Source organism: Lithobates pipiens, unplaced genomic scaffold (genome assembly GCF_037356315.1).
Source record: "Lithobates pipiens isolate NorthernLeopardFrog02 unplaced genomic scaffold, aLitPip1_a1.2 Scaffold_8, whole genome shotgun sequence".
NCBI classification, from domain to species: domain Eukaryota; kingdom Metazoa; phylum Chordata; class Amphibia; order Anura; family Ranidae; genus Lithobates; species Lithobates pipiens.
In genome coordinates this window covers 555,776,477-555,793,639 of record NW_027507903.1, presented here as the reverse complement: position 1 = coordinate 555,793,639, position 17,163 = coordinate 555,776,477, and the positions used below count along the sequence as shown (strand labels likewise).

Below are 17,163 nucleotides of genomic sequence, written 5' to 3'. Positions count from 1 at the left end.
GGTTTCCAACACCTTGTTGAATCTGTGTCATGAAGAATTGAGGCAGTTCTGAAGTCAAAAGGGGGGTCCAACCTGGAACTAGCAAGGTGTACCTAATAAAGTGACCGGTGAGTGTATATCCTGAAAGCGTTTACCCGCGTATGTGCAGGTAAACTTGAAGGGCACAACTGATAGATTTTTATATGCGTTTTTAGGACATTTCTAAACTCAGGTTGGACACTAGTATGAATGGAGCCCAGCAGTAAAAAGCTGAATGGAATTCAGGGCTTCCCCACTACTAACAAAAAAAGTGTTCATATTCTGTGGCCCTGTTGTAGAATTTCCATCACTACTTCCAATCTGGTAAAACTTTTGCCACTGAGGGGACAGTAAGTGAGGGTAAATATGTCTAGCAGAGCCCCTGGTAGTAAAAGCCTAATGAGGGTTCAAACCCCCTTACCCACCCTATTCTCAACTAAAAACAAATAAACAAAAAATAAGGAATACACCAGTATTGGTTGAACCAAATGATTGCATGACCCCAAGAGCAGTTTCTTCCTCTAACTCTTGAGCATACACTGATCAGCCATAACCCTTTGAGGCATGGACTTCACTAGGCCTCTCCTCTGAAGGCATACTGTGATATCTGGCACCAAGCTGTCAGTAGCAGACCCTTTAAGTCCTGTAAGTTTAAAGGTTGGTCCTCCATAGATCAGAATTATTTTTCTACCCTGTTTCCCCTAAAATAAGACCTAGCGTGATTGTCGGTGATAGCTGCAATAAAAGCCCTACCCCCCAAATAAGCCCTAGTTAAAGTCCTTGTAGGGCTTCTTTTCAGGGTAGGGCTTATTTTTGAGGAAACGGGGTAGGGCTTATTTGGGTGGTAGGGCTTATATTGCAGCCAACACCAACAATCAGGCAGGTCTTATTTTAGGGGAAACAGGGTAGCACATCCCACGGATGTTCAATTGGACTGAGATCTGGAGAATTTGGAGGCAAAGCCAACACTTTGAACTCCTTGTTGTGTCCCTCAAACCATTCTTGAATTCTTCAGACCAGGCCATCCTCTTCCATTCCTCTGTGGTCCAGTTCTGATGCTTTTGTACACATTGTAGGTGCTTTTGGCACACGGGTCAGCATGGGCACCACTGACCAGTCTGCGGCTACACAGCCCCATACACCACAAACTGCAATTCACTGTGTGTTCTGAAACCTTTGTAGCAATTTAAGCTACAGTAGGTCTTCTATTGTCTATTATCAGCCTACTCAGGCCAGCCTTGGCTCCCCACATGCATCAATGATCCTTGGCCACCCATGGCCTTGTCACTGGTTTTCTTTACTTGGACCACTTTTGGTAGGCCCTGACCACTGCAGACTGGGAACATCCCACAGGAACTGCAGTTTTGGACTTGCCCTGACCTTGTTGTATAGCCATTGCAGTTTGGCCCTTGTCAAAGTCCCTCAAATCTAACATGTGCCTATGTTTTTTTTTTTTTTTTGTTATGTTTTTTTTTCTCCTTTCAACACATCCACTTCAGAGACAACATGCTCACTTGCTGCCTAATATATCCCACTCACTTTCAGATGTCATTGTAACAAGATAATCAAAATGATTCACTTCACCTGTCAGTGGGTCATGTTATGGCTGATCAGAGTATACCCCAGACTACGTCACCTGTGTGCAGGTAATCCAGATTTTATTCAAAATGTGAAGATTGAGAAAAATCTGATCTGAAGATATGTTAAATTGTACCTTTTTTTTTATTTATTTATTTATTTATTTATTTTTATTATTTTGTTAGATGTACTCTTGTCTTGTACAATACTTTCTGTATTTATTAAAATTTCCATTTAGATTAGAAGTATTGCTCTATCACTGTAGCCCAGACTATCAGATGTGAGGACCTTGGAAGCTTAGATCGCCCTCTAGTGTTCAGGTCTGATTTCCATGTAGTGATATTGTGGCTGCCGACCTGTACACTGCATTGTCATTACTGGCAGCACTGCCAAGTCACGGAGCATTTCAAGCTTTACAGCAATTAAGAAACCTATAAATAATGTGTTTGTCTGGAGCTGCTGTAAATCTTTTGCGCGCTGGTTTAATAACTCCGTTCAGGTAAAAGTGATGAGTGACACAAAAAAGCACTTGCACAAGAAGCTGTTCGCTAATTTAGATAAAATGTCACTGATAATGTAATTAAAATACATCATTCAGTAAAGGTCTGCTTTATAATCTGCTGTACATAAAAGTGTCCACATCAATGCCATTTATGGAGAAGTTTCAGAGGTGTAAATAAAAGGATCCTCCATTGCAGACTCGGCGATAGCAGTGTGATGTTAAAATGTCAAAATGTTCTCTGTAGTTTCATATTCTGTTCTTCAAAACTGTGTTCTTGCGTCAGATGTTGTATATTCACTAAGTGCTCATTTATACTGTAACGGGGTGCGGGAAACCCTTGTTCGCGAACGTTTCCTGCACTATATAAGAAGACCCCTTTGGGGTATGGTCCATGGTAAAGTGCTGGTCACTTTAGCAGCACTTTAAAGCTGTTTGCCAGGTAAAACCACTCCCATATGTTTGAGTATTTTATATATATGTGTGTGTGTGTGTGTGTGTGTGTGTGTGTGTGGTATATATGTATGTGTGTGTGTGTGTGTGTGTATATATATATATATATATATATATATATATATTAGGGCTGATACAACTAATCAATTATGAAATTAATCGATTACCATTTTCATAATCGATTAATCGGCCAGTAACATAATGGTGGTTAAAAAAATGAAAATTAGCCCTTTATATTACAAAAATAGAAAATAATCGCTACTGTAAATACCATTTTCACAGTTCTACAGTTTAAAAAAAAAAAAATTAACCCCTTACAGTAGTGATTATCTGCTTTTTGTTGTAATATAAAAGGCTACCTTTAGTTTTTTTTTAACCCCATTGTGTTGCTAAACGTCTTAGATCTGGTTCACATCTATGTGTTTTTTGGTGCTTTTTGCAGAAACGCACTACAGTTCATTTACATGGTTTCCTATGGGACATGTTCACATCTGTGCTTTTTTCAGCCGCTATGTATTTGGAAACAGTCAGGGACTTTTTTTAACGCAAAGCGGTGCTTTTTTGGTTCAATATACTTCAATGGAGAAGCTGCAGAAAAGCATTTAATGGGTTTTGCAGCAACTTCTGTTTTTTAATCTGCCCAACAACAAATTGGCCAAAAAAATTCAAAAACTCAAATCACAGCAAAATCACACGTGCAAAAATCAAAACGCACAGCAAAACGCACTGCAGAAACAGATCTAAAGCAAACTGCATACCGAGGCTTATGCTGGCCACACGCATCAATTTTCAGACGAAAAATCTTTGTACATTCGCTGAAAGAATGCTGTTTTGAAATTTTCACTTGTATTTAACATTCTGTTTTTAAAATGAATGTAATTTCTGAATGAAAACCACATACACTGTCTGGAAATTGCTTTCACCAAGCAGTTTTCTATTTCCAAATTTTCCCGTCACTGTGGTTGAAAATGAACATTGATTTGATTAGAAAATCGAACAAACGTTCTTAAAATAATATATTTTTTTTTTGAGGGAAGATCTCCTCTAATAGTATATACAGTATATCTCTTCTGTCTGTTCTGTGGATTAGAGATTTTTCTCTCTAACCATATAGTTGGTTATTTATATTTACCAATGCATATAGATAATTAAGAATAAATTGCTTTTTTTTTTTTTAAGATTATATATTAACTAAATTATACACCACGCTTTTATTTTTTTTAAGGTTATTAACCAATTAATTGAAACAATAATTGGCCAACGAATCGATTACGAAAGTAATCGTTAGTTGCAGCCCTAATGTGTGTGTGTGTGTGTGTGTGTGTGTGTGTGTGTGTGTGTGTATGTGTATGTATGTATGTATGTATATATATATATATATATATATATATATATATATATATATATATATATATATATATATATATATATTCTGCTGTTTTAACTGAAAATCTCTTTTAAAGTGAAACTATAAAGGTTGTGGGTTACTTTTGTGTATTTTAACATTTAGCTGTATTTTTTTCTCATGCATATACAAATCTTCATTTTGCAAATACACACGAAGACCCCTTTTACACTGGGGGGGCTGTTTTCAGGCTCTTTAGTGCTGGAAATAGCCTCTGCTAAGCGCCTGAAAAGTGCCTCCAATTAATTTCAGAGTGACTTTTCACACTGGGGCGGTGTGCTTGTGGGACATTCCTAAAAGTCCTGCAAGCAACATCTTTGGGGCAGTTTGGGAGCGCTGTATTTATCATTCCCAAAACGCCTTGCCCATTAGAATGAATGGGCAGCGATTTGGAAGCGCCTGAAAAGCGATTTGGAAGCGCCTGAAAAGCGATTCGGAAGCGATGCAACACGTGAGTTTTCAACAGTAAAATCAGCCTGTATATGCAGTAAAGCATGCTTGTTCTACTCACTGTGGAACCTAAGAGGTTAATCCTCTGGAGGGAATCCCCATGACTAAGCTCCGGGGGGCCGTGTTGGAGGCATGGCCTGGTGGGAGCTCAGGCTGAGGTTCTTTCACAATCACACAACCCCGTGGATGTGCGGCACCGGGGATTCTCCTCCTTTCTTTCTCTAGTGACTGCAGGAGCTGGGCAAGCTCTACTCCCTCGCTGGCACTCTAGTAGCAACTGATTCAGAACCATCCGCATTACTCCTCAGATTGGCATGCCGCTTAGGCTCGTTTGACAATCTCCCATGGATTAATCCCTTGTACTGTGTAAAAAGACTGTTTGATCCTGTCTTCTCTGATCCTCCCCTTCTTCCACTGTCCCTAAACCATCTCCTGATAGTACAGAGCCTAGGGGGCACCCTACACATGCTCAGTTTGGTGTCTATTGCTAGAGAGTTATATATATTTTTTTGGGGGGGAGGGTGCATGTGATCGACACACAGCAATCAACGCTGTCCAAACAGAGGGTCAGGGGTCATGCAGCCTCATAAGACAGTCAGAATGAAAACTCCTCATACAAACTTTTACCAGACACTGATAGAAGTCATAAGACTGCTATATGCTGCTGATGAGAAAAGGTATTTAGCAGTTTATATTTACTGAAATAATTGGCTTTTCATGTTCTGTGTACCATGGGAGACCAGATATAGTGAATGCAGGGTCCTGGGTTTGGTAACACTTTAAAGCATTAGTAAAATTTAGAAAAAAAATGTAATTCCTCATGCAAGGTAAAGCCATAATGTTTTAGTATGCATCGCACACTGGCACATTATGAAAGGCTACCTTGAAACAAAGCCCTCCAGGGATGCAGTGTCAGCGCTGCAGAGACTTCCATCTTCACCCAGTCCTCCTACCGGGTTTACAGGCTCCGACCACTTGTCCAAGCCGCAATGATGTCACTGCCGTGACACTGGGCTCTGAAGGAACAGTATGAGTATGCAGTGTGATGTCACCGGCTATCAAACAAGCAATTATCTCTGAAATGGTGCACATTTAGAAGATATTCATTTTACCTACAGGTGGGCTTTATTATACACTTACCTGTAGGGAAAAATAATAAAGTAGAGTTTACTACTGCTTTAATACAGGATACACCCACAGCACTGGTGTTCCAGAGCTCAAAGGAAGTAGCTTGCTTTCAGACTCCCTCTCCCTGATTGAAACTCTATTTTTCTTCATATTAATTTAATTTCGTTCTTTTCAGGACCAGTGCCACTATCAAGGATATGCAGAAGGAGATCCAGACTCTCGGGTAGCGATCAGCACCTGTTCAGGCCTCCGGTAGCCATCTTTTTATTTATTTATTTTTTTCTGTGGGTTTTATTGGCTAAAGCTGTGCTGCTATTTTATTAGCTGTGGTGATAAAAATTGTATCTCCTAGCAAGGGTAAAAAGATATTTGGGGGATATTTAAGAATTACATTACATCGCCAGGCAAGGCTAAGCATGAGCCCCTTATTGGGATTAAGGCTCCATTCACAAGGCTTTGAAGCAGAAGTAAACAGCCATAGGAAATGCTGAATTTTGAGCCCCCCGGAGCTTTTTGCCTTAATATTACAGTATACGTTAAGTATACACTTGCCAAGAAAAGCAACCAATTTCAGTTCTGTGATGTCTGTTATACCCCATGGCTGGCACCTTCATCTCTTCCGGTTACAGAGTCTTTGGCCATCTGGATTGGCTGGGATGATGTAACTCCCACGCATGCAGGCGTCCAGAGCTGCACCCTTCCAGTGCCGCGATGCTTGTGCTCTCCTCCATGGTTGGCACCTTCATCTTCAATTGGTTCTCTTCTGGGTACAGAGTCTTCAGCTTTCTTGATTGGCCGGTCTGGAATGACATCCACATATGCGCACTGGAGTTAGTTCATCCTGGCGTAGACCTATAATAAGACTGTACACTGAGCTGCACGTGCCTGGCGCAGTGCACAAAAATACTGACAGGGAAGAAGCATTTCTGTAATAGAAAGTCTGTCAGTTTTTGTAAAAAAAAAAGTGAGCATACTTCTGCTTTAAATCAGAACTAAACCCTCCTATTGGTTTCAGCCAAGGAAGCTGCCATTTTGGCCTGTTTAATCTTCAACTGCCATGGTGCTGCACATGTGATCAGTTATGACTCCAGCCATTCAATTGTTTGACAGTATAGTGCATTAGCAAATGTGACAGTTACATTTCTGGCAAGTGGGGTTTAGTTCCGGGTTAACTCGGAGATCATTTTAAAACCTCACTGGACTTGGGCTGGCCATACACGGTTCAAATCTTGGCCAGTTAAGCAGGAACCAGCTGAGATTTGAACCATTAATAGGCAGGCTGAATGTACCAAGTTCATCGATTGATCAACTTGGGTACAGCCAGCCTGCTGGTTTCTCTTGCAATTATTGCAAGTGGCTGTTTTAGCCACTAGCGGTAATCACTGTCTTCTCATGGCAGGGGCAGCTTCCCCTACCCGCTCCTGCCCCCTCGCCAGGAGGAGACGATTGCTCGGCAGGTGGGATTCCCCTGTCAACACTGTCTGTGTTAATGGGGGAATTGTGCAAATTTCAATTCGCACTGTCTATGGTCTGCCTTAGTGAAAAAGAAGTCAATTAAGATCCTTACCCCGGTGTGTTAGCTTTGTGCATGGGTAATGGGTGTGTGGTGTTGGTCATCGTGCATTTTGGTGCCTATACTGTAGATGTTTCATGGTTGGAGTGTTGCAGATATTTTGAATCCAAATGGTCATCTGGTGTCCAGATACCTTATATCCTTTATTGTGTCACAGAGGCCTGCTGCACCTGAAGAGTGGGAGTTATGGTATTGAACCCATGGCGTCATCCTCCAAGTCTCATCACCTAATCTATCGTATGGAAAATGTGAAGACTGAGCCGATGGCATGCGGGGTGTCCAGTCCTGACAATGGGCAGGAGGAAGACCATCCACATGCGCCAAGTATGACCCAGCTTTTGCGGGTAAGTCTATGATCATGACTTTTTTCAGATACTCATGAAATGGGAATTGTGTGCAGTTTATTATTCAAGGGGTTTGACTTTTCCTTAAAATAGATTTCTAAAAGGTTCAACGAGGACAATTCAGTTAACCCGTTTACTGCTGCTGCCGTCTACGCTCAGCTTTCTTCTGTAAACTATTTGAGTAGCTGGAAACTTCCACATTGTTCCAATTTATACCACCCCTTCCTTGATCCCTTATCTTTCTCTGTTTAAGCCCTCGTTGACAGTGGTGCGATTTTTCATGCAATTTTACAGTTTCAAATCTCATGAAAAATCGCACCCCATTGTCGGCATTGGAACTGTTCAAATTGCCGCAACTCATGTCGCGGCGACTTTAAAAAAGGTTCCTGTACTACTATCGCGACCTGCATAGACTTCTGAGAAAGTTGCAAGCCACAATGAAACCGGAGGTGCAAATCGCACTGATCTGTGGCTTTGAAACCGCACTGAAGTAGGGCGAATTCAAAGCCAAACCAGTGTGAACCAGGGCTAAAGTACAGTTGTAGTTTGTTTAATTCAGGGAAATGCGTTCCAGATGTATTAAAAAAAACTAAAAGTTCAAAGTCTTACAGTTTGTTTTCTTTGGAATGGAGCCACAGCCTGAGTAGAGAAGCTTCTCCTCTGCCAATATGCTTCAGAGAAGGACCCTTCCTCTCATCTAGAAGCAGTGGTCTCTCTGCAGAGATCTGATACAATCTCTGCCAAGTTAGACCAATAGCTCCGCACTCTGTCAAGCTGATGAAAGAGAACACTTATTCCGAATGGGGTATGTGTGACCATTGCAGAGAGATTGCTGCTTTCATACAACAGAGAAAGGGTCCTTCTCTGCAGCATGCTGATAAGGGACCAGTATTCTTACCTTGGCTGTGGCTGCTTTTTCAAAGAAAACAAGCTGTAGGTTTAGGACTTTGCCTACCTTTTGTTTTAATGCACCTAGAATGTATTTAGTGGAGTTAGAGCCAGTTCACACCACCTGCAGTCCAGTGCATTTTTTTTCCCCAATCGTCTTTCAGGACAGCCACCTTTGAGAGACACTGGCTCCTCCCCTCTTAGGAAACACCGCCTTCATTTTCATGATTTAAGCCTCCTCCTCCCTTCGTTCCTCAGTTATGGTGTTTCCTCCGGTGGGGAGACATCGCTAAGGAACCTTAGCTGAATTCGGTTGGTGAGACTGAAGCTATCCGAGCGGAGCCCCGGCCCCACTCGGTTACCCGACCGTCTATCGGTCGGCCCTTGACAGTCGGATCAGCGGGGAGCTGAAGCGTTCGTACTGTCTATACACCCTAAACTTCGCTTGGGGAAAGCAGGAAGTTTTACAGGGTCGTCCGTTCGTTCACCCGCGGGTGTTTTAACGGAACAGGCAGTCCGGTCGGCTGGGGAAGCTGAACTTTTGACTGACCTTTTTCTCTATACGCACTCCAATCTTCGCTTGGGGAAAGCAGGAAGTTTTTGGGGAGGTTCATCCCTGCGTTTCGCCCAGTGGGGCGCTGCAACGAGGACGTCCAAGGCCCCCCTGTGTATCCAGTCGGCTGGGAGCCAGAGGCCGGACCGGTTGGCGGGCGACGTCAATTCCGGTGGGGGCGGACCTCTTCGTTGGATCCGCGTCTTCCGGTTCCGGACGCGGCACGTGGAGGGGAACCTAGCGTTCGGCTGGTGCAGCCTCTCTTTCTACAGTTGCACAGGTAGCTGTTGGAGGCACGTTCGTACCACTCTTCCTCAACAGGAGAATGTCCAAAGCAGTGGCTTCAGGAGCTCCAGGAGTAACGGCACCAGCCACTCAAAGGTAAAAGCCCTGGCGAGGGGTTCCCTTACCTTGCAACCAGTAGCTCCACTGGTGTTTTTTCCCCCTAGGTGGTCGGGGGGAAGGGCAGTGCGTCTGGGATCCAGATGGAGATTGATCCTAGGGGAGGGCACTCCCGGTGGTCCTCTTAAGTAGTGCTGGTGTTTCTTTTTTTTAGGATTTTATGCTGCTCTTTTATCTCTAGGTCTCTGAAGGACATGAGCAAGTCTCCCCTTGGTTCTAGGAGGGAGCGTCCTTCATATAGAGCCTCTTTGGGGGAATCCCTGGTTCAAAGGCACTTGGTAAAGAGTGTATTGAAGCACCGGATAGCTCAGTCAGACCTTTAACCTAAGGTTCCAGTGGCCTCAGAGGGTTCAGGTCCCTGTTTGAGCGCCATCAGGAAACAGGCAGCAGAACACGGTGCATATCTGGCGGCTTCTGTGAAGGTTCCAGTGGCCTCAGCTCCAGAGCACTCTTTCACCAGCACAGCAGAGTGTTCCACCTAACCCGATGGATGTTCCTCCTGCAGGTTAAGGGAGAGTCTAGAGGGTTCCAGAGAGGAAGTTGAGGAAGAAGTTGACAGTGCCGTCTCAGACTCCCAAGGGAATCTGATAAAGGTGAGGGCTTGGGTGGGGAACCCAAAAGAACCCCTCGATATAAACTTCCCCCTGGATGAAGTGGATAAGCTCTTGAGAGCTATTCATACCACTTTAGGAAGAAGGCATTGTCACCCCACGATCAGATGTACTAGGACCTGGGGGAAGCGGGTGTTCCCGGTTCATGATGTCTTGATCGATGCCGTCAGGAATGGCGGGGTCCCGAAGGAAAACCTTTCTTTTCTGTTGCATTAAAGCAAAGATTTTTTTCTTGGGCGGAAGAGGAAGCTCTTGTCTGGAATAGAATCTCCCAGGTTAGAGACTACCTTTCTTCAGATGTCCAGGCATACTGACCTGTCCTCGGGGACATGGGAATACTTTCAGACCCTATGTTTGAAATGATGGACTCACTTCTGAAGGATGCATGGGCTTTTTCTCTTGAGAAAATATCTAAGCCTGCCATAGCGGCCACAGTGGTGGCTCATAATATGAAGTGTGGGCTTAGCCAGATTAATGCATGAAGCAATGACGGCAGAGGAGACTTTCTATCCTCCTTTCCGATGCTGCTTAAGGAGTCGGCATACGCGGCTTCGATTCAATCCAGGCGAATGTATGCAAGATCTTCGGCTCTGACCAACTCAGCCTGGAGGGCCTTAAGGCTGAAGACATGGCAGGGGGTCAAGGCGTCCAAGGCAAAAGCTCTGTGTAATCCTTTTTTACAGGAAACCTGCTGTTTTTTGCCAGGTCTTGAAGCAGTGCGAGATCGCACGGCTGATAAGTAAAAGGCCGTTTCCCTTAAGAGGAAATAAAAAAAAAAAAAGGGGGGCCTTCCTCCCCCAGTGGGAGATGATTACCTCCAATTAGTTTGTGATGAGGATCATCAGAAGGGGTTACAGTTTGGAGTTTTCAGAACTCCCCCCTGTTTGAGACTCCTTGTCACTGAGCTGCCAAAATGTGCCCTTCTTTCCTCTTCAGGAGTTAGAGGAACAGGAAGTGGTAATAGAGGTCCCAGCAGGATATATAGGAAGGGCTCCTATTCTCACATTTTTGTGGTTCACAAGCCTTTGGAAAAAAGTTCAGGCTCATCCTGAACCTGAAGCGTCTGTGTGTCTTAGTCACCTACAGATGGCTTTCGTTGGTTTTGGTCACTGGGTGAGGGCACCTCTTCCACCAAAACTGTTTCAGGGCATGGATAGTAAGAATGCATACCTGCATATTCCCATTGCAGAGAACCACCAGCGTTTCCTTAGGCTGGCAGTGATAACTTCTGTAGGGGTGCTACACCTTCAGTTCAAAGCACTTCCCTTTTGGGCTATCCCTTTCCTCCTCGTATCTTCACCAAAGTGATGGTAGAAGTTCTGGCATTCCTGCGTCTCAGGGGAGTCTCGGTGATCGTGTGTCTTGACGATCTTCTCCGGTTTGTACCTTCTCTGGCGCAGTCGATTTGGGATCCACAGGTAACAAAAGACCTGTTAGTGAGCTTGGGTTGGCCTCTGAACCTAGAGAAACCCAACTTAAATTCCTTACCAGGGGGTCACCTTCCTGGGGTAGGTGCTGGGCTCAACAGAACAAAGGTCTTCCCTCCTTGGAGAAGATCCAGAAGATAGACAGAGCACTGTTGTTTCTCCAGGGCAACCGTCAAAAACTCAGTTAGGCAGGTTGAGTTTACTGACAGCCACGCTCCTAGCAGTTCAGTGGACGGGGTCATGTTACCGTCCTCTGTAAACTATTCATCTTGAAGCTTTGGGACCACAGTCAGGGGTCTTGGGACTCTTTGGTTCCAACTCAGGTAAAGAGGTCCCTTTGGGAAAGGGAGCACGTTTGTTACAAGAATGGAGTTTGCCAGTATCCAGGGTGGTTACAACCGATACGAACGGCTTAGGTTGGGGTACACACCTAGACTCTTGTTTGGTACAGGGTACCTGGGAGAGGAAGGAATCTAAGAGATCCTCAAATTGGAGGGAGTTGAGAACAGTAGATCTGGTTCTCAGGACCTTTCAGAGAGTTCTCTGGAGACTTCATGTAAGAGTCATGGAAACAATCCCTTGGCAGTGGCTTGCGTCGACAGGACGGGGACTCTTGGAGCGGATCCTTATGGGTCCTAGCGAAGGCCATCCTCAGATGGGCCGAATATTAAAATCCTGTCTTTTCAGTGATCTGTTTTGAAGGAGAGCAAATCCTGATATTAGATTTCCTCAGAGCAACCAGGTTCTCAAGCAGGAGGTTCTTCGAATGGATCACCCAGAGTTGGGGGATTCCTTGGATAGACCTCTCTTTTTCTCAAGGGAAAACGCAAAGGAAGCCATCTCCTGTTCCATGAACAGGGGAGATGGGAGGTCGGGAGCAGACACACTAAAGCACAGAGTTAGGGTTTCTCTAAGTGCTATGCTTTCTCCCCTCCCGTTCTGATTCCTGCAGGGTCAGGGAAGTTTCAGGTGGAGATTACTACCTATTTTCTAATCACACCTCTTGGGCCCAGGAGGCCGTGGTTCTCCATTCTGAAGGGCCTGTCAGTGGAACCCCCCCCCCCCCCTGGGTTTTCCCGGTCTAGGAGTGTCCCTTTTCCCAGGGTCCAGTCTGCGGTCCCCAGGTGGATTCTTGCAGCTTGGCTACTGAGAAGGAATTGCTGAAGGGCAAAGAGGTCTCAGACTGTTTAATAGCCACTCTTCTGAATTGCAGGTAAATAGAAACTCAGACCATTTTCTTGAAGGTATGGAGACGGTTCAACAGCTGGTGCTCAGAGAACTCCTTCAATGTGCACAGCCTCGTAGCCGTTCTAGAGTTCCTGCAGTCAGGGGCAGATAAAGGTTTAGCCCCATAAACATTGAAGAGTCAGGTTTTCGCTTTTAGCGTATTCCTGGAAGGGCATCTAATATCAGACCTTGGTATAGTAAGGTTCTTAGAGCCTTAAGTAGGCAAAGACCAAGCCTTTGGTCGCCCCCTTCCCAGTCGGGGTCGCTCATTAGTTTTACAAGTTCTCACAAAGGAACCTTTTTTTCAGCATTTGGAACCTGCCTTGTTATGGTTGATCACTCTCAAAACTGTGTTTTTTGTGGCGATCACTGCGGCAAGGAAAGTGAGTAAACTCGAAACCCTTTCTGTTAAGGCACTCCCTTTCCAGACCATTCAGTTTTTAAGACCATTCTGGCCTTTTTTACCTAATGGTAGTCTCTAATCCTCAGAGAGTCCGAGAGATTATGCTGCCTATTTTTCGTTCAGAACCAGTGAGCGAACAGGAACACATCTTATTGGACGTTAGAAGATGTGTCCTTCATTATTTTGGTTACACAAAGCCAGTTCAGGAAGTCTGATTTACTTTTAGTGTTACTTCCAGGGGCTAGGAAGGGTTCCAAAGCCTTTAGACGTACGCTAACCAGATGGTTAAGGTCAGCCATTGGGCAGACTTGCGTGGTTGGGGTATTAAAGCCTCCAGTTAGAATTAAAGCACACTCAGCCAGGACAGCGGCAACTCCGCAGACAAAGTGGGCTGGTGTGTCTCCTGAACAGATCTGTAGAGCCGCAACGTGGTTCAAGTTTTCTACATTCGTGAAGCGCTATAGATTGGATCTTCTCTCAGCCAAAGACCAAGCCCTTTGGTCACAAGGTGCTGCAAGCAGTAGATCCCACCCTAAGACAAGGTACTCGCTTATCCTCTCAAAGGTGGCTGTCCTGAAAGACGATTGGGGAAAAATGGAATTACGTACCGGTAACATCCTTTTCCAGGAGTCTTTCAGGACAGCACCGGTTCCCACCCAAGTTTTTTGCAGATCATCGGGAACTCATTACATGAGGCCGTCAGGTAAGACTTAAAAGTTTGTTTATTTGACGTGTTCTTGTGTCTCCCCAGTTGGCCGGAGGTACTCTGGAAGAACTGAGGAACGAAGGGAGGAGGAGGCTTAAATCATGAAAATGAAGGCAGTGTTTCCTAAGAGGGGAGGAGCCAGTGTCTCTCAAAGGTGGCTGTCCTGAAAGACTCCTGGAAAAGGACATTACCGTACGTAATTCCATTTTTTCTGCATCAAAAACGCAAGAAAAGGTAGGTTATATGGTTTCCAATTGCATAATTCACACCAGTGCAGTCAGTTCCAGGAAAAAAAAAGTAGATCATGCTCCATTTTTCCTGCACTGGAATGTACTGGAACACAGTAAAATGCAAAAAAAAAAAAAAATTTTTTTTTTTAAATCGTGCATGCAGAAATGCATCTGGAACTAATCTGGAGTGCGTTTTGTGGTGTGAACCTGCCCTTAAATTGGAAATTCAGATGGAATTTAAAAGAAGAATTGTCAACAGCAACAGGTAATAAAATATGTTACACGGAGGATTCAGAAAACAGAAACTGCTTTGTTCATTCTAGTGACAAACTGCATCATATAATGCATTTCATTTTTTATTTATTTTTTTGCTCATACTTCTGCTTTAACAGACAATTGCGCGGCCGTGCGACGGTGTACCCAAACAAAATTGACGTCCTTTTTTTACCACAAATAGAGCTTTCTTTTGGTGGTATTTGATCATCTCTGCGGTTTTCATTTTTTGTGCTATAAACGAAAGAAGTGCGACAGTTTAAAAAAGAAAACGCAATATTTTGTACTTTTTGCTATAAAAAATATCCCCCTTCTTTTTTTTTTCTCAATTTAGGCCGATATGTATTCTTCTACATATTTTTGGTAATAAAAATCACAATAAGATATTGATTGGTTTGCGCAAAAGTTATAGCGTCTACAAAATAGGAGATAGATTTATAGCATTTTTATTATTATTATTATTATTATTTTTTTACTAGTAATGGTGGTCATCTGCGATTTTTATTGTGACTGCGACATTTTGAAAATTTTTGGGACCATTGGCATTAATACAGCGATCAGTGCTATAAAAATGCATTAATTGTAAAAATGTCACTGGCAGTGAAGAGGTTAACACTAGGAAGCGATCAAGGGGTTAATTGTGTTCCCTAGTGTGTGTTATAACTGAAGGGGGGGAGAGGACTGACTAGGGAAGATGACAAATCGCTGTTTATACCTTGTATGAACAAACGATCTGTCACTTCTCCCCTGAGAGAACCGGTACACAGAGATCCCGGTTCTCGCCATGTTACGAGCGATCACTGGAGCCCGGTGGTCATTGAGTCCACCGGGCACTCGCATTGGCTCCAGGGGTGAGCTGCATTCCCCTAGTGGCCACCAGAAGGAGCGACGTAACATAACGGAGATTCACGCAGCCGAGCCATGTTGCCATAGTACAACTGCGGCAGCTGGTGAGCAAGTGTTTAAAAGAACCACTGTTGTGACAAATGGTGACCGCTGTAAATGCACCCTAAATTGTATCCTTTGTCCAAACCTTTGGCCTTCTCATTTTGATGGACAGCTTGGGTTGCATGTAAATATTATTAATCAGGATTTATATAACGCCAACAGTTTGCGCAGCGCTTTACAATGTAGAGGGGGGACAGTACAATTACAATACGATTCTATAGAGAAGGACTAGGAGGGCCTTGCTCATGGAGCTTACAATCTAAAGGGAGCGGGAGGTGACACGAAAGGTAATCGCTGCGGGGGGATAATCTGATGGAGGTGACTCGGGTATAGTTCTTAGGTGGAGGTGGGATAGGCTTTCCTAAATAAGTATGTTTTCAGGGATCACATAAAGCCGGACAGGGTAGGGGCTGACCGGACATACTTGGGCAGGGAGTTCCAGAGGATGGGAGAGGCTCTGGAGAAGTCCCGAAGGCGAGCACGGGAAGAGGGAACAAGGGAGCTAGAGAGCAGGAGGACATGGGAGGAGATGAGAGGACGATTTGGGCCATATCTTCAGATGAGGTTGGTAATGTAGCTGGGGGGGTGGTGATGTGGATGGCCTTGTATGTTGTGGTCAGTATTTTGGGGTAGGGGAAGCCAGTGAAGAGATTGGCAGAGAGGAGCAGCAGTCTTGGATTGCTAGTAAGGTGCATTAGTCTAGCAGCAGCATTCTTAATAGGGAGATGTTGCGGAAGGTTAAGGTGGAAAGATAAAGCCAGCAATTGAATGTGGGGGCTGAAGGAGAGGTCAGAGCCCAGGATTGGTATATAAGATACCTCTGCGCCAACCAACCAAACAAAGAAATAGAAAAACTGCTGCGTACACTGAAAGAGGGTTTTCCTACCCCAAAAAGCTTGCTAATTATAGATAATAGTGTCGCACAGTATATATAGAGATTAAGAAAAAAAAAAAAAAAGGAAAAAGAGAGAGAGAAAGTGAACAGGAGGGTTAGGTATTCAGACTATAGATAAAGAGTAGTGAGAAGAAACTGTATAGATGGATATAGACTTCCTTACTTGGTATCAAAAAGTCACCTTTTAACATATATGCTCCACAATGTGCATAATGTCCTATATATATATATTATATTAGCAATCGTGAAATAGTATCTGGAAAATAATATACATATGCGCATAATCTAATAGCAGCAATTATAAATGTGCAAAAATGCAGTACAAAGTGCCAAGTGAATGTGCAAAATATGAAACCACACTAAATATATCAAATAAAAAAATATAATAGCAGCAAAATAAAACATAGGCTAATATTTTATATAGTGCATTCCATTGTGCAAATACTGCTAGCAGCAAATAAACATGAAAAGCAAGGATGGAGGAAGGTTGCGCTATCGAGCAAGATAGTGTATTTTTGGTATGAGCAGCCTCTATTTAATTTGCCACCCTGTATGGGTGGAAATACTGATAAGATAAGGGGAGAAATAGACTTGGCGCTATACCTTTAAATTCAAATATTGAATGGTGAAAAACCAAAATCAAAATTGTGAAAAGAAACTATAATTTAGTTAATGTATACATTTTCCAGCGTGCTGGTAAGTGATAAAAAACCATAAACAATTCTATTATAACGACCAATAATATCTAGTGTTTTTTGAAAGAAGTCACATGCACCTGTGTTAGTACCATGTAAGTGCAAACCTTATTGTAAAAAATAAACCATGAGTGAACATACAATTGCAAAAACTGGTAATGGAAATACAAGTGACAACCGTGCAAATCCCGAGTGAGATTTGAGCATAAAAATCAGAAACAAATAAAAAGGGTAATTTCAGAAGAAGAAAAAAAAAATATTTTATCAAAACAATGTCTAATCCTATTGATAATATTAAAAATGTTGATCTGTGAAAGTCCCACGTTTTTATAAACAGTGTGCTGAGTGACACATCCTAAATAGCACGTGAATAATGACAGTGAAAAATAAACAGTGAAATTCCTCCGTGAATCTCTTCAAAAGGTATCTGCAACTGCTGCTCCCAGTGCACAGTAAA

The 17,163-nt window shown here is 43.5% G+C and overlaps 1 protein-coding gene across 1 annotated transcript in view; it reads left to right on the top strand.

Moving 5' to 3' along the window:
• Positions 1 to 17,163, top strand: part of ADAM9 (ADAM metallopeptidase domain 9) — a 171,467-nt gene that overhangs the window by 95,388 nt on the left and 58,916 nt on the right. Inside the window, exons 5-6 of the mRNA XM_077469959.1 lie at positions 5,707 to 5,783; positions 7,262 to 7,448. Coding sequence (XP_077326085.1) covers positions 5,707 to 5,783; positions 7,262 to 7,448 — 264 coding nt within the window. The remainder of the gene's footprint in view (positions 1 to 5,706; positions 5,784 to 7,261; positions 7,449 to 17,163) is intronic.